The sequence below is a fragment of the Terrapene carolina genome, unplaced genomic scaffold (assembly GCF_002925995.2).
Source record: "Terrapene carolina triunguis isolate 2854851 unplaced genomic scaffold, T_m_triunguis-2.0 Scaffold21, whole genome shotgun sequence".
Classification (NCBI taxonomy): Eukaryota; Metazoa; Chordata; order Testudines; family Emydidae; genus Terrapene; species Terrapene triunguis.
The window spans coordinates 17,439,882-17,466,429 of record NW_020664372.1 but is presented as its reverse complement, the minus strand read 5'-3'; the positions used below and the strand labels follow the sequence as shown (position 1 = coordinate 17,466,429).

The window sequence follows — 26,548 nt, the reverse complement described above, 5'->3', positions numbered from 1 at the left end:
ACAGTTTCTCTCACCAACAGAAGTTGGCCCAATAAAAGATATTACCTTCACCTACCGTGTCACCCTTTGGATAGCCCCAGGTTACTCACCAACCTATGCAGGGATCAAGACTTTTTTAATGTTTATAATCCTTTTGATCGCTAGCATTCCAGCCTGATAAAACAGCTGCATCACTTCTGCCTAGAACAGGGGTAGGCAACCTTTCAGAAGTGGTGTGCCGAGTCTTCATTTATTCACTCTAATTTAAGGTTTCGCGTGCCGGTAATACATTTTAACGTTTTTAGAAGGTCTCTTGCTATAAATCTATATTATATAACTAAACTATTGTATGTAAAGTAAACAAGGTTTTCAAAATGTTTAAGAAGCGTCATTTAAAATTAAATTAAAATGCTGATCTTACGCCACCAGCCTGCTCAGCTCGCTGCCAGCCTGGGGTTCTGTTCACCTAGGCCAGCAGCGGGCCTACGACCGGGACCGCAGACCCGGGGGGCGGGGGGGGTTTCAGGGGTCAGGGCAGAGGGCTGGGGGAGGGGGGTCAGGGCAGAAGGGTGGGGGGTGTGGGGGGGGAGGGGAGAAGGGGGGGTGTGTGTTGGGGTATGGGGGGTGCAGGGCAGAGGGCTGGGTGTGGGGGGGGTTCAAGGGTCAGGTCAGAGGGCTGTGGGTGGTGCAGGGCAGAAGGCAGGGTGTGTGTTGGGGTTTGGGGGGTTCAGGGCAGAGGGCTGGGGCTGTGGGGATGCAGGGCAGAAGGCTGGGTGTGTGTTGGGGTATGGGGGGTGCAGGGCAGAGGGCTGGGTGTGGGGGGGGTTCAAGGGTCAGGACAGAGGGCTCGGGGTATGGGGGGTGCAGGGCAGAAGGCTGAGTGTGTGGGGGGGTTCAGGGCAGAGAGCTGGGGCTGTGGGGGTGCAGGGCAGAAGGCTGGGTGTGTGTTGGGGTGTGGGGGTTCAGGGCAGAGGGCTGGGGTGTGTGGTGGGTGCAGGAAAGAAGGCTGGGTGTGGGGGGGTTCAAGGGTCAGGACAGAGCGCTCGGGGTATGGGGGGGGCAGGGCTGAAGGCTGAGTGTGTGTGGTGGGTGCAGGGCAGAAGGCTGGGGTGCTTGGCTCATGGGGGTGCTCCCAGCCCCCTGCCCTGAGCGGCTCATGGCAGGGGGCTGGAAGGGATATGCCCTGTTCCACCCCCTTCCCCCCAGGCTCCGTCCCTACCTCTCTCTGCCTCCTCTATGGAGCTGTGGGCACGCTGCTGCTCTTCCCCCTCCCCCTCGCCAGGGCCATCCGCTGATTGGCGCAGGAAAGCACCACACTGGGGGAAGAAGTGGGGGAGGGGGGAGGCTTGGCTGCCGCAGAACCAAGCTTCTGCCTCCTGCCCCCACAGGGGAAAGTGGTGGGCGAGAGGGCTGAGTGGGGCTGGAGGCCGGGACCGCGGCAGGGAGCTGCGTGCCACTCAAAATCGGCTCGCGTGCTCGTAGAACTTAGAAGGATGCCTTTGTCTTTCAAGTGCTTGCTTGAGTGTAATCTGGAAAGCCATTGTGTCACCTTCACGTACTGAACCCATTGAATCCAAGCATTATAGGCATATAATAAACATTCCACTAACCCCAATATACAATATTTCCCGCTCACTAACCAGGTAACATACAATGTTCATAAAATTATTACACAGCACAATTCATAACATTACATGTATCAGCTCCATGTCTGTCACAGACATTGCCTCTATATAAATTCTGCTATAAAAATCACGCTTTCTTTGCTTATTACACAGGAATAGAACAGCTTTCCCTTTAGTATTATTTATTTTGCTTTTTTGTTCAAATGAGAACCAGTTTACTATTAAATACAAAGCATCACAGGGATAAAACAAACATTCAAAAGAAAGTCAGACCTGTAAGATACATTTTATAATTATGTCAGGAAAGTACATAGTATGAGCAAGTAAATGAAGAATTCAATTTATGAGAAAGGCAAGTTTCAAACAATACGTGTTAATGATATATACCTGGCTTAACACCAGTTACATTACAAATATACTGTTCTTCCCTTTTAAATTCTCTAGTGGACTCTGGACTTAATTTGCCAAGCAAATTAAAACAAACAAACAAAACTAATGATATGTACAGAGCAGAAAAATTTAGAATCTCACATAAATATAATGACCTCTTCCTGGCTTTACTACTACCAAATGTTCTGTGCTCAAGAGCAGAATGTGTGATTCCTAAGGTCAAATTTTCAAAGGCAGACATTACTTTTGGATACCCAACTTGAGACAATTGCACCTGATTTTCAGAAGTCATTGGGAACTGTGTGATCAGCACCTCTGAAATTGGGCAATAAAAAAAACCTGAGGTATCTAAAAAGTATTGGCCTCTTTTGAAAATTCTGGCCCTACAGCCTGGATCTACTGAGACGACAAAAGTAAAAAGCATGTCAAATTGGAATCTGCTATAGTGATTGAGCTAATGGTCAGCTGGAGTAACAATGGGATCATCACTGTGGAAGTCACTTCCCTCAACGATTCTCCAAAAGCCCGGATTTGCTGACTTTTGGTCATGCTACAAGACCCATCTTTCCTCACAGGCCTTCATTCAAGGAAAAGACATGAGGGATATGAATCCTCATGGGGGAATAGTTGCTGCTAGTCCCTGTTTTAAATATCAAACTTTCCATTCAACTTGGACTGCTCATGTGCCCTTAATACTATGTCTTATTCAGTACTGCTGGTGACTTTCTATGTGAACTGGAAAGATGTGAACAGGAGGGTAAATGGACTGTTTGCTGTCCATTTCTAGTTGCCATCAGGGTACTTCCACAATTCCAAGTTGAATTTGTCTTCTATTATTCTGCGTCCATTGTTCTTTGTTTTATACTACCACTAAGTGTGTATAGTTCTCCTTCCTTCTGAATTATTTACGTTAAGCACACACAAAGTCAATTATAGTAGTGCAAAATTCATTATTTTTGCTCAAAGGAGTTTTGTGCAATGTTTACATTTTATTTCATACAATTACAACTCCTCTAAATTTTGCTTCATTTGCAGTTTTGTCAAAATGACTACTTTTTAACTGAAAACTTTCACACGTAAAAGTTGATTTTTGCATGTTTTGGATAAAAGAAAATAGTTTTCACAGAAAAATAAAATTCCAACAAGCACCAGCCAATTTCAAGTCCAGTTTTGCTTAGAAAGAAGGCTTCTTTCTCAAACTGGCTTCTTGTCTCTTGAAAATGCAGTATATAATTCCATTAGTGCTGGAAAACGTGACTGGCTTGCAAATGTTTAACTTGGGCAATATTTAGGGCAAAAATAAGCCTGTTTACGTCTGTAACAAAATAGAAAAATACTTGAAATCTATGTTGTTGCATGTCATTATGAATTTCACACATTGTTACTTATCTTTGTTTTTCCCAAGTCATGACATTCAGGTTCAGCAGCTCCATGTTCTATGACCACAATCCCACACTGACGTCAATGGGATTGCTTATATGCTTAATATTAGGCACATACTCCAATGTTTGCAAAACTCGGATCTATGCTTATAAAAGTGGACACAGCATGGAAGTCTGGAGCCAGATCAGAGGAGTCATATCAGTCCCATGTTATCACAGTATAGCACTGTCTTACTATCCCTATTTTTATTTTATTATATTCCTATTAAATGAACATTTTTGTTAGCATTTGTGGGTCAAACTTAAAACATGATTTCTTTAGGCTAAACACTTTTAATACCCTTAATCCTTCTTTCTAAATAATATTTTCACATCTACGTATCATTTTGGTTGCTCTTCCATCTTTTTAACTTTTAATATATTTTTTTAAAACTGAGGGAATCAAAATATTGAATGATATTCCAAGTACCGTATAACCTGCTTTACACTGGAAAAACAAAATCTTTTGCCTTGGATAGAAGACTATAGAATAGAAAGGGGAGAGGGATAGCTCAGTGGTTTGAGCATTGGCCTGCTAAACCTAGGGTTGTGAGTTCAATCCTTGAGGGGGACACTTAGGGATCTGGGGGAAAATCAGTACTTGGTCCTGCTAGTGAAGGCAGGGGGCTGGACTCGATGACCTTTCAAGGTCCCTTCCAGTTCTAGGAGATGGGATATCTCCAATTTAAAAAAAAAAAAAATGGCCTTCTATGAAACTGCACTGATTATAGCAGACTTCAGTCTGTTCTGAACCATTAACCTCACATCCTGACTGTTTTCCACCTAATACTGTCCTACTTCATATCATCATTGTGAGTCTCTTCAAGTGCCCTGTTTGGATCATTATGTTAACAAATGCATTGTATTTTTATGACCAGTCAGCCAAATTTTCCAGGTTTCTGAATGTAAATATGTCACCTTTTGTATCTGATATAAATTAGAACCTCAAATAACGAAACCTCACTTCAAAAAACATTATCTGAAAAAGAATGTCACATGCCCCACAAATTTCACATAAGGAAAGTTTAAATAATTCCAATTTATTTTAGTAGCACCTATAGGTCACACAGTGAGAGACAGTGCCTATCGCAAAGAGCTTACAACCTAAGGCTATGTCTACCCTATGAAATTACAGTGGCACAGTTGTACCGCTGCACTTGTGCGGCTGTAAAGTCTCATGTGTAGCCAATCTAAGCCAGCGGGAGAGAGCTCTCCTGCCAGCATAATTAAGCCATCCCCAATGAGCTACCCCAAAGAGGTAGCTATGTCGGCAGGTGAGCGTCTCCTGCCGACATAGTGCTGTCCACACTGGCGCTTCTGTTGGTGACATTTTTGTCGGTCAGGGGGGTGTTTTTTCACACCCCAACCAACAAAAATTTTACCAACAAAAGTGCTAGTATAGACATACCCTTTGTCACTTCACCTCTCTGCCTGAGTGTCCTCCTCTTCAAGAAGGTTGCCTGCCTACCTACATCACAAAGGAGTTATGAGGATTAATAAGTTAATATCTGTAAAGTGCTATAAACATGTCAAATACTAAGTGGTATTATCGCCAATTTGCAGTTCGGAAACTGAGGCAGAGACCAATTAAGTGACTAGTTCAAAGGTCACATATAAAATAAAATGTAAGAGTGACATGAGAGAGTCATAATCATTACAAACCCCTTTAAAGCCCTATACTAGCCAGTGCTGACACCTGTAGGAGGTATATATAGCACAAGATAGAATGTATGCAAATGTATCCAAAAACTAAAAATAAGGTTGAATTGAAATAAAAAACCCTGGAGTACTTAAAGATTTGTTTGCAATACAAGCACAAGTGTGAATTAATAATGAAGTTTCAAATACTCACCTAAATATTCTCGCCTTTTGACAATCCTTCAATGCTGTGTTTTAAGTGAAACTAGATACAAACAAGTTGGGTCTGATTCTCAGTTACACTACACCCCCTTTTCACCATTCTGATAGCATAAAGCAGTCAGAACCTGCCACTTAAGAGTATCATTGGAGTAGAGGTCCTGCTCAGCTGGTGTAGAATAGTATAAGGGCACACCAGCCTTGCTCACAGCCCCCAGAGTAGGGTCAGAGTACAGGTATGGTCCGAGTGTACTGCACTATGGCTGCAAAATATCTTCGATGCCAGTATACAAATGCAAGGAATGTGTGTAACAAGCAGGATGAACTGGAAGTCATGGTATATGAAGAAAATTTTGACTTAATTGGTATCACAGACACTTGGTGGGACAACTCCCAGGATTGGAGTACCAGCATTGGGGGAAATAGCTTGTTTCAAAAGGATAACTATGGGGAAAAGTATGTCAAGAATGTATACACTTATGCACTGCATACACTTGCTCTGAGGTTCAATGGGAAGTGAGTGACAGTCCTGAGAGTCTCTGGGTGAGGCTAACCAGTGAAAAGAACAGTAGCAATGTTATGGTGGGGGTCTATTATAGACCATCAAATCAGGAAGAGGAAGTGGATGAGTCATTCTACAAGCAGGTAACAAGATTAGTTAACACACTGGAGCTAGTATTAATGGGGGATTTTGACTTCCCGGATATTTTTTGGAAGACTATTGCAGTAAAACATAGTACATCCTTTCTGGTTCAGAAAGTTGAGGAAACAACTACGGGGTCATCCATTTTGGGTCTGGTTTTAACGAACAGGGATGAATTAGTTGCGAACATGAAGGTGGTCGGGAACTTAGGAGGAAGTGATCATGATCTAATAGAATTCAAGATCCTATGGAAAGGAGGACCTGAGATCACCAAAACGAGGACACTGGACTTCAAAAAGGCAGATTTCAACCAGCTCAGAGAAATAATAGGCAAGGTCCTATGGAAAGACCAATCAGGAAGAAAAGGAGTCAAAGGGGGCTGGCAGTTCTTAAAAAATGTAATACTAGAGGCTTAACATCAAGTTATTCCAACACAGAGGAAAGATAAGAAGAGCCACAGGAGGCCAATGTGGCTGCACAAGGAGCTTTTTAGCTATCTAAAAACCAAAGGGGATACATACAGGAAACGGAAGGAGGAGCCTATTACCAAGGAAGTACACATGGGAATAGCGTGAGCATATAAGGACAAATTCAGGAAAGCCATGGCAAAGAATGAGTTACATCTGGCAAGAAATATTAGTGACAACAAGAAGGTGTTCTTCAGATATGTCAGACAAAAAAGAAAGATCAAGGACAGTGTGAGTCAGTGGAGAAGGTGAGCAGCTGACGGAAGATGATAGGAAGTTAGAGCTGCTCAATTTCTACTTTGCGTCAGCTTTCTCACAAAAAATGTGACCGGGTGACTAGCGAAGTTATCATATACAATAAAGGGGAAGGGATGCAGATTGGGTTAAGTAAACAACACATCAGAGATCTTTTGACCAATCTGAATTCATTCAAATCAGCGGGGCCAGATGCTATTCACTCAAGGGTACTGAAGGAATTAGCTGAAGAAATCTCAGAGCCACTGGCAATAATATTTACAAACTCGTGAATGACAGGAGAGGTCTCGAAAGACTGGAGAAGGGCTAACGCAGTGCCTATCTTCAAAAAGGGGGAAAAGGAGGAGCCTAGAAACTACAGAATATTCAGCCTGACTTCGATACCTGGGAAGCTACTAGAGCAATGTATAAAACATTCAATTTGCGAATACCTGGAGAAGGAAGGGTAATCACCAGCAGCCAGCATGGATTTCCCAAGAATAAATCATGCCAAACCAGCTTGATTTCCTTCTTTGACAGGGTAACTGATTTGGTGGATGGGGGAATGCAGTGGACATAATATACCTGGACTTCAGCAAGGCTTTTGCCACAGTCATGCATGACATTCTGATAAGTAAGCTGGAGAAATGCAGGCTTGACAGAACTACCATTAAGTGGATACATAATTGGTTAAAGAACCGCAAACAAAATAGTAACTATTAATGAAATGATGTTGGATTGGAGGGAAGTCTCAAGTGGGGTTCTGGGTTGGTGTGGTTTAACATCTTTATTAATGACGTGGATGTAGGTATAGAGAACATAATGATCAAGTTTGTAGATGATACAAAGCTGGGAGGGGTTGCCAATACTTTGGAAGATAGAGCTAAAATTCAGAGAGGTCTAGATACATTGGAGAATTGGGCTATGGACAACAAAATGAAATTCAACAAAGAAAAATGTAAGGTGCTACACTTCGGAAGAAAAACCAAATGCACAAATACAGAGTGGGGGAAAACTGACTTGGCAGCAGCACTGCTAAAAAGGATCAGGGAGCTGTGGTGAATCACAACCTCAATATGAGTCAGAAATGTGATGCTGTTGCAAAAAAAAGCAAATGCAATTTTAGAGTGCATTAACAGAGGTATAGCATTCAAGTCATGGGAGGTGAAAGTATCGCTCTGCTCAGCACTGGTTAGGCCTCACCTAGAGTACTGTATCCAGTTTTGGTTACCAATGTATAGAAAAGGATGTAGAGAAATTGGAAAGGATCCAGAGGTGAGCAACAAAGATGATCAGAGGGATGGAATGTAAGACATATAAGCAAAGGCTGAAGGAACTGGGTATGTTTAGTTGGGAAAAGAGATTAAGGTGGGGAAATGATAGCAGTCGTCAGATTCTTGAAAGGTTGCCATAAAAAAGATGGAGAAAAGTTGTTCTCTTTTGCCACAGAGGGAAGGACAAGAGGCAATGGGTTCAAACTACATCATAGCAGATTTAGATTAAATCTCAGGAAAAACAGAAAGAACAGTAGGACAATGGAACTGCCTCAGGAGGTTGTGGAAACTCTTTCACTGGATGTTTTAAAAAGGAGGCTGGATAGCCATCTGTCTTGGATGGGTTAGACACAACAAACCCCACATCTTGGCAGGTGATTAGACTAGATGACCCTTGCAGTCCCTTCTATGATTCTCTGGAAACAGCCCATTCGTTTTTGTGCTGTTATAATCTGAACCAGAATAATTTTATCCATGTAGTCAAGGAAATGTGAAATCATCAAGTGCTTGGATTTAATTTATGTATATATTTCATTGTGTTTTCACTCTAAAGAACTACAGACTAGAAAGAGAAGGAAAAAGTTAAACCTTTGCTTTGAAGCGACTCCCTATATTACAAATTATCTACGAAGCAATGTATCACTTGAAACCAGAAGTAGGAAATGGCAGCTCCTGCTGAAAAGAGTTTTCTGGTCTTCAAGTCATTCTCTAAGAAACCTTTGAAACTGAAAACATTTGAATCACTGCCACCACAGATTGTTTTTTTTACAGGGATGAACAAATGTTCATTGTACCTGATGGCCAAGTAGCTACCAAAGAAAGTGGTTTAGAAGTTTGCAACATATTTTCTTGTCCACATAATTCATTTAACTTAATTGGTTGCAACTTCATCACATTTAATAGCACTATACAGGGCTGCCCGGGGGGGGGGGGGCAAGTGGGGCAATTTGCCCCAGGCTCCGGGCCCCACAGTGGCCCCCACGAGAATATAGTATTCTATAGTATTGCAACTTTTTTTATGGAAGGGGCCCCCGAAATTGCCTTGCCCCAGGCCCCCTGAATCCTCTGGGCGGCCCTGGCACTATAATCTCAAACAAATATTGCACACGTCTGTGAGTCCACTTAATCCTCCTTGCTTAGATTAAAGTAGGCATTGGAACTATTTTGTAGTCATAATTTTGCAACATAATATCATGATACTGTGTAATATATTTTTTTAAAAATTGCATCACAAGATCATTAAGGTTTTCTTAGTTAAGAGCACATATGTCAGGAAATACCAGAATGAAGTCTGCAATATTAACTCTTCCCTCTTGTGCATATGCATTATACTAGTATTTTATTAAGTGACGATATACATTTCTAAAATAATACTATACAACAGGGATTGGCAACGTTTGGCACACAGCCCGCCAGGGTAAGCACCCTGGTGGCCCGGGCCGGTTTGTTTACTTGCCGTGTCCGCAGGTTCGGCCGATCGCGGCTCCCAGGCCAATGAGAATGACCTTGAGAATATTTCAGCATTCACTTATGTGTTCTGTGACTTGAAAGACCCAAACATACATCAAGAACAGCATTTTAGGACATCTGGAATCCATGCAAGTTTATTTCGGGATATCTGGCTGCAATGGCCATACTTGAATTTAGCAACCACCTCAAATTTTGGGCAACACTGGTGGTGATTTTCCTTTTGAACTCAATTGTACATTCAACACCCAAATTTCTACAAGTCATCTCTTTAAGGTCAAATAAAGTTTTAAACCTAGAGATGGCTGAGAGCTTACACATGCTACAGTATTTCCTTCTCACCTGGGTTTGAGGGGAAGTGAAGCTATAAAAATTAAAAAAAAAAATACAAATGAAAGAAAGGGCAAGTTGATAGTAAAGAATGTTAATCAGAAGGTAGGAATTGTAGAAAATTGATAAGGGAAGCAAAAGGCTACAAGGAGGCACTCTTTGGCCAGCAAAGTTAAGGAGTTTTTTAAATATATTAGAAACCAAAAGAATCCTGACCGTGATTTTGGTCCACTACTAAATGGCAATGGTAGAATACTCAATAATAATGCAGAAAAGGCAGAAGTGATCAATAAATATTTCTGTTTTGTACTTTGGTAAAAATAACAGATAACATAGTCTCATAATATGGTCACACTCTTTCTATTCCACTAGTATATCTGGAGGATATTAAATAGAAGCTACTAAACTTAGTAGTCGAGTGGGTGTGTTTCTAGTGGGGTCCCTCAAAGATCAGATCTTAGCCCTATGCTATTTAACATTTTTATCAATGACTTGGTGGAAAATTACATATAATGATCATTGGTAAAGTTGGCGGATGACACAATAATTAGCATAATGGTAAATAATGAAGCAGAGAGGTCACTGATTCAAAGCAATCTCAATTGCTTGGTAAACTGGACGCAAGCAAACAATATGCGTTTTAATATGGCTAACCATAAATTTACAAATCTAGGAACAAAGAATGTAGGTCATACATACAGGATGGGGACTATATCCTGGGAAGCAGTGACTCTGAAAAAAGACTTGGGGGTTGTGGTGGATAATCAGGTGAAAATGAGCTGCCAGTGTGACGCTGTGGCCAAAAAAGCTAATGTGATCATGGGATGCATAAACAGGGGGATCTCGAGCAGGAGTAGGGAGGTTATTTTACCTCTATATTTGGCACTGGTGCGACTATTGCTGGAACATCCAGTTCTGGTGCCCACAATTCAAGAAAGATGTTTATAAAACTGGAGACAGTGCAGAGAAGAGCCATGAGAATGATTATCGCTATAATGCATGTTTTCTAACCCTTTAGACTCAAGGAGCTCAATCCATTTAGCTTAACAAAAAGAAGGGTAAGGTGTGACTTGATTACAGTCTATAGGTATCTACATGGGGAACAAATATTTAATAATGGTCTCTTCAGTCTAGCAGAGAAAGGTATAAAATAATTCAATGGCTGGAAGTTGAAGCTAGAAAATCTCAGACTGGCAATAAGGCATAATTTTTTAACATGAGAGTAATTAACCAATGGAACAATTTACCAAAAGTCATGGTGGATTCTCAGTCACTGACAATTTTAAATCAAGAATGGATTTTTTTTTCTAAATGATTTATTCTAGGAACTATTTTAGGGAAGTTTTATGGCCTGTGTTATACAGGAGGTCAGATTAGATGATCACAATGGTCCCTTCTGATCTTGGAATCTATGAATCTATTCTTCCTTCTATAAAAAGGAAATTCAATATACAACTGATCGTTCATTTTAAAGCCTCAATATTAAAAGCTCCTTACAAGTTAGCTAATTCAATTTTAAGAGGTATTTTTCCCTATACACGAAGAAAAAACAGACACTTAATTTGAATAACTTATTTCTGATTAAAAGAAAAATAAAGGAGACCAAAGTAAAGGTCCTATCAGAAAGCACCCACTGCATTTATCCCCTCTGGTGACAGTCATCACTGAAAAGAGCACAAAATGGCTGCCTGTCTCTTTAGACAGCATAGTCATCGGACGAACAAAGGCTTAGCAATTACCACCCAAAAACAGATGAGAACAAGAGGCCTAACACCTGAGGTATGTACTCAGAGACCACAAAAAGGACAGAAGTGAAGTTAGTCCCGTAACCGTTACAGTGGGAATTTGGTGTTAGGGTTTATAGTTCTGGAGAGTGAATACAATGTGGGCAGATGGGCATATTCTTGTAATCAAGTTACATGTGAGTTAACATCTGAAGTCTCAGCCTATGTAGAGTTACATTTGAACAGGATGATGATGTAGTGTCAATGTTAATGGGTTATCAGTTCACTTCATTTGCTGAAAAATTATGATACAGCCAACAGTAGGGGCAGCTTTCCAGGGCTATAGGGAGCTAACACTCACATATCATAACAATATTTCCCTACCTCACTGGGGTGTTGTAAGGATAAATTTATGAATCCTTGCAAGGCACTTTGATGATCAGGGCCACACAAGTACCTTGAAAGACAAATGGCAAGACTCCAGTTGTCTTCAGCAAGACCAGGGCTTTGCCCTAAGCGCTCTCTCTTTCCATTAGTTTATTACATATACTCACTAGCCCATGTTCCTCCCATCTTCCATGCCCCCAACTGCCCTCCACCTCAGCCTATGCAGAGGACCCCTCACCAGTGTGGAGGGGTTGCAGTTGAGAGAACCCGCTGAACGGCTACTACACCACCAACCCTGCCAAGGACTAATTGATCCGAGGGAGGGCTTTGCAGTGTGCATGCATATCAAGGTGAAATTTATCATGACACTTTTTAGATACTCAAAGGTGTAAAGTCCTAAACAAAGTGCCTAATTAAACCCACTTCTTTATTTTTCTCAAAGACCACTAGTTACCAGCCACACAGTCAAGTTGCCAGTCCTCCACAATTAATACGCTCTTTGATAAAGTACAATAAGCATTAAGAGGAACTAAAATAGATAACTTATCACAGATCAGTTTAAGCATATGATAAAGTTAAGAAAATGCTTTTTGAACAAATTTTGACATGTACAGCACAAAGATTTACCTTGAAAAGCAGCTGCATTATGAGATATTAAAAACTTTAAAGTAGAGCTTGATGTTTGAAGCACTTGTTGTATATCCTGCTTTACTACAATCTGGTATCTCTCCTCCATCTTTTTGGTACAACACGTTAGATTTTTAGATGTACAAACTTGAAGATCAGCCCCTAGAGAAAGAAATACACTTTTATTTTCCACATTTATCATTATTTGTACAGTGCACTGTGACATACATGATCATAGAAACATAGAAGATCAGGGTTGGAAGAGACCTCAGAAGGTCATCTAGTCCAACCCCCTGCTCAAAGCAGGACCAACCCCAACTAAATCATCCCAGCCAGGGCTTTGTCAAGCCGGGCCTTAAAAACCTCTACGGATGGAGATGCCACCACCTCCCTAGATAACCCATTCCAGTGCTTCACCACTCTCCTAGTGAAATAGTTTTTCCTAATATCCAACCTAGACCTCCCTCACTGCAACTTGAGACCATTGCTCGTTGTTCTGTCATCTGCCACCACTGAGAACAGCTTAGCTCAGTGGTGGGCAACCTGCGGCCCCTGGGCTGTATGCAGCCTGTCAGGATAATCCGCTGGCAGGCCACGAGACAGTTTGTTTACATTGCCCGTCTGCAGCTCCCAGTGGTCGCGGTTCACCATTCCCGGACAATGGGAGCTCCAGGAAGTGGCACGCGCTGGCCACTGCTTCCCGCAGCTCCCACTGGCTGGGAACGGTGAACGCGGCCACTAGGAGCTGCGGGCGGCCATGCCTGCGGACAGTCAATGTAAACAAACTGTCTCGCGGCCCGCCAGCGGATTACCCTGACAGGCCACATGCAGGTTGCCCACCACTGGCCTAGCTCCATCCTCTTTGGAACCCCCCTTCAGGTAGTTGAAGGCTGCTATCAAATCCCCCCTCACTCTTCTCTTCTGCAGACTAAATAACCCCAGTTCCCTCAGTCTTGCCTCATAAGTCATGTGCCCCAGCCTCCTAATAATTTTCGTTGCCCTCTGCTGGACTCTCTCCAATTTGTCCACATCCTTTCTGTAGTGGCGGGCCCAAAACTGGACGCAATACTCCAGATGTGGTCTCACCAGTGCCAAATAGAGGGGAATAATCACTTCCCTCAATCTGCTGCAATGCTCCTACTAATGCAGCCCAATATGTCGTTAGCCTTCTTGGCAACAAGGGTACACTGTTGACCCATATCCAGTTTCTCGTCCACTGTAATCCCCAGGTCCTTTCCTGCAGAACTGCCGCTTAGTCGATTTCCCTTTTGTAACAAAGATGACATAGGTCAGGGGTGGCCAAACTGTGGCTCACGAGCCACATAAGGCTCTTTTACAATTAAAGTGTGGCTCACAGAGCCCCTCCCCCAACCCTCCCGCCCCATTCTTCTTCACCCTACCAGACTTGGTGGTGGGGAGCTTGAGACTTCCGCCTTGCAGCAGGGTGGAGGAGTAGGGGCTTCTGCCCAGCGAGGTGCGGGGGGGGGGAGAAAAGGGCAGGGGGGGCAGGGGGAGTCTTGGGCCTTCAGCCCCATGGGGCATGCCTGCTGGGGCTTGGGGCTTCAGCAGGAACAGGGCTGAAGCCCCAAGCCCTGACAGGTGCCTCTCATGGGGCAGAAGCCCCAAACCCGGACTGGTGCACCCCAGCTATCAAATTTCTGAAGATTGTTGTATGCAGCTCGGAGGGTCAGTAAGTTTGGCCACTCCTGACATAGATGAAAGCATTACCCAAAGCTCTCAAAGATGTCTGGTCCTGTTTCACAAAAAACAGATCCATGGAGAATTTTTATTTATCTTGTTTATTTGAATACCTTATATGTTTTCCCCTTTATAAAGTAATACAGAGCAATGAAAAGTGTAAAGATCTAAGAAGAAAGAAATTAATATTTTAATTAAAAAACTGCAGTGTATCCAAATGTTCACTTCTAAAAATGGGTAAATCAACATTTCCAGGAAAAAAAGTTATAACTTTAAACATAGCATTATTAAAAAAGTCTGTCTAGGAGTTAAATTCTGTTCTCAAATACAGAACTTTTATTGATATGTATCAAGAGATTTCTTAGGAATTTACATGAGAAATCCTCTTAAATCTGCTCTTTGGTTGAAAGTCTAATTCTGTTGCTAGGTTTACATGCTGAAGCCTCCTCATGACAGATGGAAGAGGAGAACAATAGGATGAGGACTGCAAGATTGAAAATGGGGAAATTGCCCAGGATAAAACTGACAAAACCTGATGTCATTTACTCTTGACTTCTAACCACGCTGCTACCCATTCTCATTCACCTTTCATTCCCCTGGCTTTGAATCTACAAGAGCTTTATTTTATTTTTATTTTTATTTTTATATATATATATATATATATATATATATATATATATTTCCTTTAGCTACTTTTTAAATCCTATTTCTAATCCTCTCTGTTAAATCATTCCAAGATACGGTAAATAATATTTGAGGAATGGAGGCATACATTTTATACAATGAATATTTCATGAGAGGTCTCAAATCAGGGTGTTTAAAATTGTATTTTCATAAAAAGCTATTTAACAACAATTTAAGCTATTGAGGATTATATCCAAGTGTTCTGGAAAGATGGGCAATGTATGACTTCACTGGGTCAAATTTATTCTCAGTTACATCAGGGTAAATCAAGAATATCTCTGCTGAAGTCCATGGAGTCATAGTGGAACAGCAGATTTTTATATAAAGGCTTTAAAGCATGTATATTAAAACTATATACCAGAACATTAATGAAGACAGCCAAATGCAGCTTAGTTGGTTCCCATTTCCCCAATCAAATTAATGTCACATGGGATAAAGAGTAAACAAAACAAGGATGTTAACTGGTTCAGTCTCCTCACAAAGGAAAGTGCCCACAACCACTGATGTTGCCCAGTGCATACATAACATGTCTAGAACTCCAGCCATGTATAAACAGCACTATCCCTTGATTCGTGGAGGCATTCATATTAGCCCCCCAGTAAGTCAGGGATACACAATACAGTAAAGAGGGGGCGGGAAGTTCTTATAACTAGAAAACTCTTTTTGCTTGTTGCTTCAGAGACTAATCAGGTACACTTGGACCCCATTAACAATTATTTCCTAACAAGAACAGCCACCTTCCCAGTTGCCCTTAGACTTTAGAGCCTAACCATACGTAGTTTCCTCAAGCCACACATTCAGAATTTCTGTCACTCAGAACATGAAACAACTTGCAAGAGCCTACTGTCCCCTTTTATTTATTTTTTTAATCCAAACTGGCCACAAGTAGACAGCCTTTAAGGCGGTTATTGCAGGGCCAGTCTGGTCATTTCTGGGCCCAATACAGTGTGCTTTCTTGACTTCACATTTGCAGATGGCACCCTCCATGCCTGAATCTCAACCCTCCTGTGAGGAAGGAAAGAGTCAGCTGTCTCTACAACTCTATCCCTGAACCCCGTGAAGCCTCTTGTACTCTGTCCCCAACCACTCCTGTGGAAGTCCCACAAAAAAGACAATACAGCCTACGTCACCTTTCTTGTAAAGTGGGGAACCCCCAACCTTTAATGAAGTCCCTAAGGTAGCTGTGGTAAGGGGATTCCCAAGCAGCATGGATCCAGCGTAGCTACATCACCAGGGGAATCATTATTATAGCTGCATATAGGAACCCCAATCAAGGATCAGGGTCGCACTGTGCTAGGTAATGTTCAGACAAATAACAAAAAAGACAATCCTTGCCCCAGAGAGCTCACAAGCTACATAAGGGACAGGATGCAACAGCTGGATGAAAAAGACAAATGGGACGGGGAAGGGGATAGTTTGGGAAGATGAGGTAATAAAACAAAAACAGTTTAACAGAAGTCACAGCTTGCCACTTGCTTATCCAATGCCAGATGGGAATGATTTGTTCATTCTCATGATAAATACATATTGTGGAGAATTATCCTTGCTTTTTATTGTGTTTACTACAAATTGTGTGGGGAAATTCTGGATGGCTCTCAGAGCGGTTGGAACAGTTGTTATAAACATTTTTCCCTCAGGTACAAGATACATGTTAAGTCACAAACTGAATATTGTACGGAGGAGGAGGAGTTAAACAGGATCTTAGTCTTTTCCACACCTCGGGTCATGTACAGTAGAACCTCAGAGTTACGAACACCTTGGGAATGGAGGTTATTCGTAACTCTGAGATGTTCATAACTCTGAACAAAACATTATGGTTGTTCTTTCAAAAGTTTACAACTGAACACTGACTTAATACAGCTTTGAAACTTTACTATGCAGAAGAAAAATGCTGCTTCCCCTTTATTGTTTTAGTAGTTTATATATAAGACAGTACTGTACTGTATTTGCTTTTTTTTTTTTTTTTTGTCTCTGCTGCTGCCTGATTGTATACTTCCGGTTACAAATGAGGTCTGTGGTTGACTAGTCAGTTCATAACTCTGAGGTTCTACTGTAGTGGCGTCAGTTTTTAGGCAGAACTAATTCAGTTCATTGGAGGACTTCATTCAGAACTTGATAATACTGTATGGTCTTTCAGATTTTCACTATGTAGAGAAACATCTGACTCCATTTAAAGAAAATCAGTTATTGAGCCATACCAATAAAATGTGTTCTACACTAAATCCCTCCTGCAGACATAAGCAGAGATGCATCTCACTATTCCAGAGGATTTGAGCACCCCAGATGTATGCAGAAGTCACAACTTTGAAATACTCTTGTGTACTACCATAAAGGAGAAGAATGTAACTATTGGTTTTGAAAACTGATTGATGCAAGTGACATGCCAACAAATATGTTTGCAGTAGGTTTCTGATAGATAAAGACATGCAGACAAGTACATCTATAAAAGGCTGGAAACCTTCCTTACCCCACAAACAGAAGGGCAAACGTTTAGTCTCCTAATGCTAATCTGAATTACTGAACTTTTCCAAAATCTTACTTGTAGGGTCTGAATACAGTATTATTTTCAAAGTGTTCTGACATCAGCTTAAGATATCTTTGCCTTCAAACCATCTGATGATTTGGTGGCCCATCACCCAGGTCATCTCTTTTAAACTATGCAATTTCTGCTACCCCTGAACACAATGTTTGATAACTTTGCTGAGTAGGTCCTCCCTAGATCTCTTGCCCCCTGAAAACTTAAAACATCCAACCCTCCAATGCTCTGGAGTCAGCAATAGAACCAAAATGAAACTGCATTATGCAGGTGGCAATTTTGATATTGTATGTAATAGGGCTGCCAGGTGTCCGTTTTTTTGACCGGAACACCTGGTTGAAAAGGGACCCTGGCAGCTCCAGTCGGCAGCGCAGCGGGGGCCCGGGGTTAAGGTAGGCTCCCTGTTTGCCCTAACTCCGTGTGGCTCCCGGAACCGGCCACCAGGTCTTTGCAGCCCCTAGACACGTGGACGGCCAGGGAGGCTCCATGTGCTGCCCGTGCCCCAAGGCCGGGCTCCACTTGGCCAGGAAGCATGACCAATCAGAGCTGCGGGGCCTGGCTTCCCTGGCTTCTCATGCATCTACAGGCTGCAGGGACCTGGTGGCCGTTTCCCAGGAGCCATCGTAAGCATCGCTGGGACCCCACACCCCAAGCCCGGAGTCCCCTCCCACCCCCAAACTGCCTCCCAGAGCCCGCACACACACCCAACACTCCAACCCTCTGCCCCAGACCCCTCCCTTCACCCCAAACCTCTCATCCAGGGGTGTTCAGTGTCTCTGTGCACTGTAAACCAGGCCTAGGGTGACCATATTTCCTAAAGTAAAAACAAGACGGCTGGGGCTCACCTGGGCCTGAGCTGCCCCTCTCCCCTGCCTGCAGGGCTCGCCAGAGCCACACACACCCCCACCGCCCAGGGCTGAGGCTGACCTCCCCCCACCTCTGTGCCCCATACCCCCCTGAGGATGGTGCTGCCCCCCAAACCCTCTGCTACCTGTAGACCTGATTCCCCCCAGCCCCGTGCCGCCCACGGGTGGGCCTGACACCACCACCACCCCAAGCCCTATGCTGCCTTCGGCTAGGGCTGAGCACCCAAGCACAGGCCACCTTGCCTAGAAAATTAAACAAGGAAGACAAAGTTGGAACTCAAAGCACTGCTTGCTTATATCTGTAGTTGTTATTCATTTCTTAAATAAGTGCCACTTGTTGAAGAATTGGGATTCCATATATCACAACAGTGGTGAGGGCTCCAGTAAGTTGCTGGGAAGAGGGATCAGACTAATAAGTGGAACTGGTCAGGAGGATGGTGTCAAGGCTGAATCCCCACTCTGTCACTCCCAGTGCAGAAGTGGGGCATGCAAGGATTTTAAAAATTAATACCCTGTTTCCCCAAAAATAAGACAGTGTCTTATATTAATTTTTGCTCCCAAAGATGCGCTAGGTCTTATTTTCAGGGGAGGTCTTATTTTTCCTGGAGCTTTGGGGCCTTATATTCTGGGGTGGCCTTATTATCGGGGAGGTCTTATTTTCAGGGGGATGCCTTATATTACAGCGAGAGGCAAAACTGGAAGTAGGTCTTATTTTCGGGGGATGTCTTACTTTCGGGGAAACAGGGTACTTGCCACTCCAGGCTTGTATTAAACCCCCAAGGTTACAGCTTTTCTCTGACCTTGGCTTGGTAAACATGGCCACCACCCAAATGCAAAAAAAACCCTTTGAACCCAGGAAGGAACACTTGGGAATTCCTCCCTGTGGAGTATCCTCAAGCCCTTTCACTCCACCTCCAGGGAAGAGCTGAGAAAGGAAATTAGCTGTGGCTACCAGCTAATCAAACAACATGCACAAACCTCTTCGGACACCAAAAATCTAATCCTGTTCTTAAAAATGGTAAATTTTACTAAAATCAAAAAGAAAGAAAATACATTTAGAACTTAGGCTTTTGCTAGATTTTAAAAGAGCAATTCCAAAAATCAAGCACCCAAAATAGCTTTCTTGGGGGTTCAGCTTAAAGGTTACAAGCAAACAAAAGCATCTGGGGTTAGCACAGAGGAGTTCACAAGCCAATAAGAAATAATCCTAATAGTGTCTAGCTACCATTCTGATCTACATACACATCTGGAGTTCAGATAAGTAGTTCTAGGTATGATCTGATCATTTATTATCATACCTGGCTTAAGCTGCTTATAGCATGGCTGCTCTGTCCCTCCAGTCCAGAGAACAACAGACAAAGGGAAAGTTTCTTTCCCAATTTTAAAAAGTTTTACCTTCCCATTGGCTCTTTTGGTCAGGTGCCTACTTTTTTTTTTCCTTTACCTGGGGGACTTTTTAACCCTTTATAGGTAAAGCAAGAAAAGAACAGCCACCAAGAGGGATTTTACAGCTAACTGGCTGGCTGGGTGTCCATCAAAGGGAGCTATCCCCCCACTTTATTTATCACAGGAAGTCTGCTTGCTTATATCTGTAGTTGTTACTCATTTCTTAAATAAGTGCCACTTGTTTAAGAATTGGGATTCCATATATCACAACAGTGGTGAGGGCTCCAGTAACTTGCTGGGAAGAGAGATCAGACTAATAAGTGGAATGGGTCAGGAGGATGGATTAGGGATGCACAATTCTTTTAAATCAAGAAATTCAATGTTAACAGCTATGCTCATGCAGTGTTAAGGCTGGGAGTAAGTTTGTAAAACATTCAAATCAGGACATTTAAAAGCTACAATTCCCACACCAAGAATGATCTCTGTTACAGTGAACATATCTAAAACACATACCTTTGGCATAATTCTACATAGAATACGCTTCATGCAGAGCATTTCCAAGTTGACACTGTTGATGGAAATCTAATATTTTAATTTTGTCACATTTAAATCTTCAGTCTTATCATTGCATACACATACTGTTGTGTTAAATACCATTTCATGTGGCTAATAATTAAACTGATTGAAAATTTAGAATATTCCTTACAAAATAACATACTGTTAAAATAGCAAGCAACAAACTTATCTAATATACCACCCACCAACAAACAGATTACAGGAGCGATAACAGACCTGCAGCAATATTTACTAATCACAACAGGCAGGTTTATACACATGTCCTGAGCATAGTTTTCATTCACTTGTTTTCTTTTAATTCTCAATAAAATCATCACACAGCGAATACCACCAGGGGAGAGGAGTTGAGGCCTAGTTTGCAGCATGCCAGCTGCCAAGTACTTGACAAACACAAGAGAAAAATATGTTTACAATGTTTGCATCACTGCACTCCTAACTACCATTTTTCTTTGCTATGGGACGTTAGTTTGTTAGTATTATCTTATCTAACAATAACAAAGTTTTCATGCTTATAAATGATTCATTAATTTGAACAATAATGATGCTGATCTGGGACTTTCTAAAAGTGGGAACATTGTGCTTGAGTAATTAAGACAAGATTCAATGCAACGTTTATTTAAAATGTATTTTCTTGTTATTTGTTCCTTTTTGTTAGTTTGTCTTTTTTTAAATAAAAAAGAATTTTTTTTAAGTAGTGTGGACTTTGCGATAAGTAGATCCAAGCTATGTCAACTTGAATTACTCTATTCACGTATCTCAAATTGGGTAGCTTAGATCGACTTTTCCCTGCAGTGTAGACAAGGCATAAGACATTTCTTTGCTAAGCCTGTGTCATGCTTTCATGCCATGTTTTCATGCAATTGGTTTCAACAAGAAACCAGAATACAGGTAGAATCCCCAGGGAGCACATGTAAGCAACTAGGGGGCTCAGAAGGTCTGAGACACTGGTTTTCAGGGGCTAGGGTAGCTGGACTACAGAGTGCCATGTCCCAAGATAGGGTTTCAGAAGGGGATTGGGCTGGGTTGTGACAATGCCATTGGAGATTACACCTTTCTCTGTGTATTTTAAGAGTCACATTCATGGCTGACAAATTCAACAAAAGGGTCTCTGCTGTGTGAACAATCACCAACACAACTACTTCAAGTTAGAGTTTATTTACTATTGTGAACATACATATCAATTTTACGCCCCCCTCTTTCTGCCTGCTTGCAAATTTTTGTGAACAAGCAAATTACTGAAATATACCCAAATCCTGCCTTCCAAGATTTGTGTCAATTTCAGTGCTGTGTCGATCGTCAAGAATGGAGCAGGCAGGTAAAGGAGAATGGGGATACAATATCCATTCATGTGTGAAATTCAAACTCAGTACTCTAGGTTTATCAGAGGGTCACTCCACAGAGAACCTGGGATTTTAGCAATATTGCAGCCTTCATTTTGTAGGGATGCTACTAGATTTTTCATTCTGCAAAAGCAAATTTAAAGACAAGTTTATCATGTTTAAGGTAGATTAAGTTTGGGAATGATCCCTTCAAAGAAAATTCTTCAATTTTGTTAGACTTTTCTGTTAAGTCCCCTGTTGGGTTTTATATGCCAGTTAAGGTTATATATATATGCTTCTTTGTTTACTAAGGATGTACTGATACAGCACTGACTATTTTTTTACTATAGGAAGTTCAGGTGGCTACACCTATATTTAGGATAGCCTGACACTTCTCACTATAAGACATTGTTTTCAGTTGCTTATAATTTTGCCAATATTAGACTGTTTGGGCTGAAGTTTTTTGGGGGAAGTTTCAGCTAAAATGATTTAGGGGAAAATGTTTTGTTCATACTAAAAAAGAATTCTTACAGCCTTTTAACTGAGAATCTGTAGCGCCTCCGTGTTTTGGAGCAAGAGCTTAAATTTAGTAAAGAAGTTACCCTAATGTTAGCCTGATGACCTTTTACAATCCCTATGAAAACCTGCCGATATTTAGCCAAGTTATAAGTCTCTGAACAATCATTGTTCCCACATGCTCAGTAGAGACTTGTTAGAGTTTGACAGCTACATTCTGCAAAGATTCCAGCTAAACTGAGAATGCTCCAGCTCCTTGTGATACCCACATACCAACTGGACTGTGCATACACCATCCCCACAGAGCAACTGAGCGTGCTCCATTCTGGGACTACAGGGGCTGAGCAGGACTTTCTTTGTAATTGCTCCTACCAGATGCTGTGGGCCACTATAGTGCCAGACACCAGAACTGAGAGCAAACAGACTCCCTCCCTATCCCTGACAAACTGGCTCCCAGGCAATATGGAGGAAAGAGAAGAAACATCCTGACTGGAATGCAGAGGGGTGAGAAGTAGAGGAGGAGAAGGAAGAGATATAGTGCAGGAGGACAAGTTCAGGAACTCAGGGAGAGTGGTGGGCGAGGAAAGGAGCAGAGGGACAGGAGCAGGTGAAGGATAGGAAAGGTGGGGGCAAACAGGGGTAGAAGAAAACAGGAAGACTGGGCAGAGGGATCTGTAATCACTAGAGCACACTCCCCTCCAGATTCTAGAATTTAACCCATTATTCATGAGTCTCAACATTTCTTTCCTGTCTATTTTTGAAACCCACTGCCCAAATGTTTGTCTCCAGCCCCCATAGTGGAAGGGTCACATAGAAGACAACAGCTCTTTATGGTGACCAGTTACTTGATTAGCTCAAGTGGCAGAGGACTGTGCTGTGGATCTAAAGATTCCAACACTGCTGATGACCCAACACAGGGTTCAGTATGGTTCCACATGATGGAAATTCATTTTTCATTTTGCCTTTTAAAAAATCTAGGAAATTACATCCCGAAAAGCTACATTAAAAGATCATTATTATGGTTGCAAAGAGAAACACTCAAAAGTTAAGCAACATTAATTCAGTCCTCTTGTGTGTATGAATTATGATACACTATTTAATTACATGATCAAAACTATTTTTCCACAGAACCCTAAATGTCATTTAATCCACAGAGTGAACCTGCTTTGGGAAAGTATTAAGGTTGTATAGTTAAAGAGGCTGTTGTCTGTAATATCCCAGCCTCATTTGTTGCAGAAGTTGGAAGGTGTGTAGTGAATGAAGCAGGGAAATGCAGAAAAAAAGAATCTCTCCTGGTTAAGGCAGCTGAATGCTGCCCTGGAAAGCTGGATTCTATCCCTGCCTCTGCCACAGAGTTCCTGTGAGATGCTAGGCAAGTCACTTCCTCAAACTTTTCACACATGGCCACTGTGTGTTCTTCCTTTTGAGTACCCAACCGGAGACACTTGGAGTACTCACAACTTCAACTGAGGACAATGATAGCTCTGCTATAAACATACCAAATGTTATAAAAATGCTGAATACTCTGAAAAAAATCAGGCCTTAGGCGTCTTAATTTGGGCACACAAAATCAGTAGACATTTGACAATTTTGGCCTTAATAAAAGGCAGCCTCAGTTCTTACATTTTCTAACTTTTGAGTGCTTGATTTTGGAACTGCAGTGTTCTTTTAATGTATTTTGGGGGATGTAACATAAATATACATACATAATCAGTGTGTATTGCTCTCATGAAGACTTCTCTCTTGCCTGTCATTAGTTCCAAGATGAATATCTCATGACTTGGCCAATCTAGATCTCTTGACAACCCCAGGGGCAGAGGGCAAATTTTTAACAGTGAGGAAAATTAACCATTGGAACAATTTATGAAGGGTCACTGTGGATTTTCTATCACTGAGAATTTTTAAATCAAGATTGGATGTTTTTCTAAAATCTGTTCTAGGAATTATTTTGGGGCAGTTCTATGGCCTGTGTTTTACAGGAGGTCAAATTGGGCCTTGGAATCTATGGATCTATGAACCCTGCAAAAACAGTGTTTTCTAAATTAAAAAAAATTGTTTACACAGAATTTCTTTTGGATATGTTTCTTGGCTGATATTTTCCAAAGTCAAGAGAAACCAATTCCATAGTCTTATGAGTGAGGAGAAGAAAGGACAGGGAAAAATATTCAACAGAGTCAAGATTCCATTCACATTACTCACCAGTTCCACTTTCTTTTAAACCAACGGGACTACTCTCAGGAGTAAGGCAAGAAGGAATTGGCCCCAATATGAACAGAAAGTGTGCAACAGTGCAAGAATGGGATCCTGAAGGGAGAAAAGGTTTTCCTCATAATGTTTACAAACTGGCTAAAGAAAATGGAGAAGTTTACTACAACATAGATCTCTTGTTTTGTATAGTATGCAACACAAAAAAGTTAGTCAATTGCAAACAAATAGAAATATGAGTAACCTTAAATGCACACAAGTTAACCTCATGCAGGTTGTTCAAATGCCACAGTGAGGCTTTTATAAAAACCTGAACAGGGTAAGTGCACACAGGCAAAGGATTCTCCTTATCCTGGATTGCCTCTCACCATAGGCAAATTACAGTTAAATCTTTCCTTCAGAGAAAGGATCCATCTTTCTTTCTGAATAGGAATTAATCACACAGAAAGGCTTAGCAGAGGCTCTGTACATACAATAGAACCTCAGAGTTACGAACATAGAATCATAGAATATCAGGGTTGGAAGGGACCTCAGGAGGACATCTAGTCCAACCCCCTGTTCAAAGCAGGACTATTCCCAACTAAATCATCCCAGCCAGGGCTTTGTCAAGCCTGACCTTAAAAACCTCAGGGTTATGAACTGATCGGTCAACCACACACCTCATTTAGAAATGGAAGTACGCACTCAGGCAGCGGCAGAGAGACACACACAAAAAAAGGCAAATACAGTATAGTATTGTGTTAAATGTAAACTACTAAAAAATAAAGGGAAAGTTTTTTAAAAATTGACAAAACTGCTTCTGTGCTTGTTTCATTTAAATTAAGAAGGTTAAAAGCAGCATTTTCTTCTGCATAGTAAAGTTTCAAATCTGTATTAAGTCAATATTCAGCTGTAAATTTTTGAAAGAACAACCATAATGTTTTGTTCAGAGTAATGGACATTTCAGAGGTATGAACAACCTCCATAACTCTAGTGTTCAAACTCCAGTATTCATAACTCTGGTTCTACTGTACTAGGAGTACAGTATACAGAGTAAATACACAGACCCCCTAGTGGACAGGGATTGAATCATTACGGTAGGAAACTGGGTAACCTATCTCACCAAGAGAAACAGGTCACCTATAAAGAAATAAGCAACTCCCTTACCAATTAAGCTAATTAGCATAAACTTGAAATATGCCACTTTGTAATGTTTAGTCTACTCCAAATTTGGCATAAATATTAATCAGCAGATTTTCTTCCTAGATTTTTAGAACAGCACTTCTCAAATTTTAGCAACCTGAGGACCCCCATTTTGATTTAAAATGTTTCACAGACCACCCCCCCCCAATCCCCCTCCCCAGCCCCAGCCCCTACCCCCCCCTCCCCCCCCCCCCTGCCCCAAGGCCCCACCCCTTCCCCACCTTTTCCTGCCCCACTCCTGCCCCACCTCTTTCTGCCCACGCCCCCGAACCCCATCCCTGCTTCTCTCCCTCCCTCCCAGTGCCTCCTGCATGCCAGTGAACAGCTGGTGTGCAGGAGGCATTGGGAGAGAGGGGGAGGAGTTGAGCAGTGGGGCCAGCAGCCCCAGATATGACTCACGGACCCCCTGGGAGTACCCTCAAAGACCCTCAGGGGTCCGTGGACCCCAGTTTGAGAAACCCTGTTCTAGAAGATGATCTAGTTACTGTAACTCCAGCTTGCATTACTCTCAAAAATAGTTTTCTATATTCTATCTGCATCTTGCACCTCCCTGCTTTCCCATCACAGATATTATCTCTCTCACCACTCCAATATGGAACACAGAGGAACAGACATGAAGCATAGGTCTCAGAAAGTTACTGTACAAATCAAAGTACTTTGGGAGATGAAAGGAACACTGGAAAATCAACCCAGTGTATTACTTAACAAATCAGGCCATTAACTTCTGGACCCAGGATCTCTAACACAGAAAATAATATTAGATTTAAACTTAGTGGCACCGATTTTCAGATGTGGCCAAGTAACATATGAGGCAGCTTGGCAGAGGTGTGTGCAAAATGTGATTTTAAGCACACCAATCCCAAATCTGGGCTGGCTACATATTGGACTGGCTGCCTGATCTAAGTCATAACAATTTGAATATTGCTCTAAAGAAGTGGTTCACAAACTTGTTCCGCCGCTTGTGCAGGGAAAGCCCCTGGTGGGCCGGGCCGGTTTGTTTACCTGCCGCGTCCACAGGTTCGGCTGATCGCGGCTCCCAGTGGCCGCGGTTCACTGCTTCAGGCCAATGGGAGCTGCTGGAAGCGGCGGCCAGTACATCCCTCGGTCCGTGCCGCTTCCTGCAGCCCCCATTGGCCTGGAGCGGCGAACCGTGGC

The 26,548-nt window shown here is 42.2% G+C and overlaps 1 protein-coding gene across 1 annotated transcript in view; it reads right to left on the bottom strand.

The window, feature by feature from the left end:
- GPC5 (glypican 5) overlaps positions 1 to 26,548 on the bottom strand; it is a 985,999-nt gene that overhangs the window by 936,102 nt on the left and 23,349 nt on the right. Inside the window, exon 2 of the mRNA XM_026662819.1 lies at positions 12,426 to 12,587. Coding sequence (XP_026518604.1) covers positions 12,426 to 12,587 — 162 coding nt within the window. The remainder of the gene's footprint in view (positions 1 to 12,425; positions 12,588 to 26,548) is intronic.